Here is a 1,858-nt window from a genome sequence, read left to right on the forward strand (position 1 = left end):
ACCCAACGTTATTTATTTCCAGGAGAAAAGGACAGCAACTTTACAAGAGAAGGGGAAGGCCCCTCCGCTGGGTGGTGAGGCTGTTGTGGTCAAGAAAACATTTTGATTGATTAAAGTAGCTAAAATAGTTAAAGTAGGTATTTGCTTAAACTGCAAAGTTAAAGTTACAAATATATGTGCATAAGTGCTTAGAGAAGGTATGTACCAGGGATGCCTGGCTTGCAGGGAGTGCCGGGTGAAAGAGGAGCTTCTGGAAGCCCTGGACCAGACGAGGATAAGGGAGAACCTGGTGGTAAAGGTGCTGATGGTATTCCTGGTCCAAGAGGAGAGGCTGGACCCCTGGGACTGTGGTCTCCCAGGTACATACCAAACGTAGAATAGTTGTGATAAGGCAAGGATTAGGTAACAACTCTTCTCGCTTCTGAATGCCAAAATTAGTGAGGAACCAATCATGGTACAGGGCAAATTAAAAAGCAGACATTTTATGCATGTTTGTATAATCTTGTGAAAACGCTTTGTTAAAAATGTAAAATTGGGCTGTGAAAATGTGTGGACTTCGGAGCACAATTAGAGGAGCGATCCTCCGCGTTTCCCCAGCGCTGCATTAAAGAAGTGCCTGCTCATCTGCAACTGCGCAGATAAGTTTTTCTCGTCGTGACTGCGACCCTGTCAACGAGGCCACAGCTGCTCCCTCTCCTTCAGCCCCCAGCCCCAGGGCCGCAGTTCACAGGCTCACGCGCGGTTACAGCTTCCCAAGGTCTCCTTCAAGCGTCCGCACCATCACGTACAGCTCGGCCAGGCCAACCACCGAGGCCACGATCACTGCTGACAGCACACGCTGGGAACACAGACAGAGCCATAAGTGACCCTGGTCAAGCTGCTGCCCCTGCCTGGCTGGCACGAAGCACACCACGAGCGAGTGCCGAGGCTACGGGCTCACTCACCGCCGCGGTCTCGGCGAAGACGTACTGGCTGCCCAGGTACGTGCAGGCAAAAGCGGCCACCACGGTGACAATGAAGTTGAAAATGGTGATGACGACGGCTTTAACAGAGCGAACTGTAGAGAAGGGGGAAGATGATTGTGTTTTTAGGGGAAGGCTGGGCGAGCGGGGCTGGGGACAAGCCATGCCAGCAAGACAGGCAGCCACTCACCTTGCTTCCCAAATTCAGCCAATGTCCCGTTCATCTGCTAAAAGAAGAGATGAAAGCAACTCGTGATCGGTTGTATTTTAACGTTAACTGCATAATAAAAGCATCACTGATGCCCTGCCCTGTCCCTGAGTTGAGAGTCGTGGGCTCCAAGGGAGCAGCGGTTCCGCAGCGCCTTGTTTTTTTCTCTGGGTCTGAGTCTGTCCCGATTCAAGGGCACTGAGAAGGGATCATTTCTAATCGACACGCTTCTTCCTCAGAGAGGATGAGTGCCCAAACATTACCCTGTTTTTTCAGCTTTTACCCTGACGTGAATGATCTCATTTTAAAACTGATAAAAACGTAACTGCTCAGAAAAAGGCAGCACAGATGCTCCCAGTAAAACATTTACTGCAGCTGCTCAGTCTCCCCCACCAAAACCCGAGATCTTTGGTACCGTGAGCTGTTCCCAAACATCCCAAACCATCCTAGCACCCCTGTCCCACCTCTGCCCTCAACGCCACATCTGCTGTGCCCCCTGTGCATTTCCAGTGTGCGCTCCTCAAGCCCCTGCCGTGTTCCCTCTGTCCTGGACTCACTCTGTGGGGTGGATTTCCCTTGCTAACGGTCACACTTTTGAGGAACAAATCCTGACAGCAGGCCTCTCACCTGGCCAGTGATGTTGCGGGTCATCCGCCGGTACTCCTCGTTGGCCAGCTTGGCCTTTATC

At 51.6% G+C, this 1,858-nt stretch overlaps 1 protein-coding gene across 1 annotated transcript; it reads right to left on the reverse strand.

Moving 5' to 3' along the window:
- Nucleotides 1-742: 742 nt before the first annotated feature.
- Nucleotides 743-1,854, reverse strand: TMEM199 (transmembrane protein 199; the record flags this gene model as incomplete). The annotated part of the gene is made up of 4 exons (XM_010189269.1): nt 743-838; nt 945-1,057; nt 1,153-1,189; nt 1,798-1,854. Coding segments are annotated over 4 exons (303 nt in total), but the record flags the coding sequence as incomplete, so codon positions are not given.
- Between the last annotated feature and the right edge of the window lie 4 nt (nt 1,855-1,858).

The sequence above is a fragment of the Mesitornis unicolor genome, unplaced genomic scaffold, assembly GCF_000695765.1.
Source record: "Mesitornis unicolor isolate BGI_N332 unplaced genomic scaffold, ASM69576v1 scaffold25677, whole genome shotgun sequence".
Lineage (NCBI taxonomy): Eukaryota > Metazoa > Chordata > Aves > Mesitornithiformes > Mesitornithidae > Mesitornis > Mesitornis unicolor.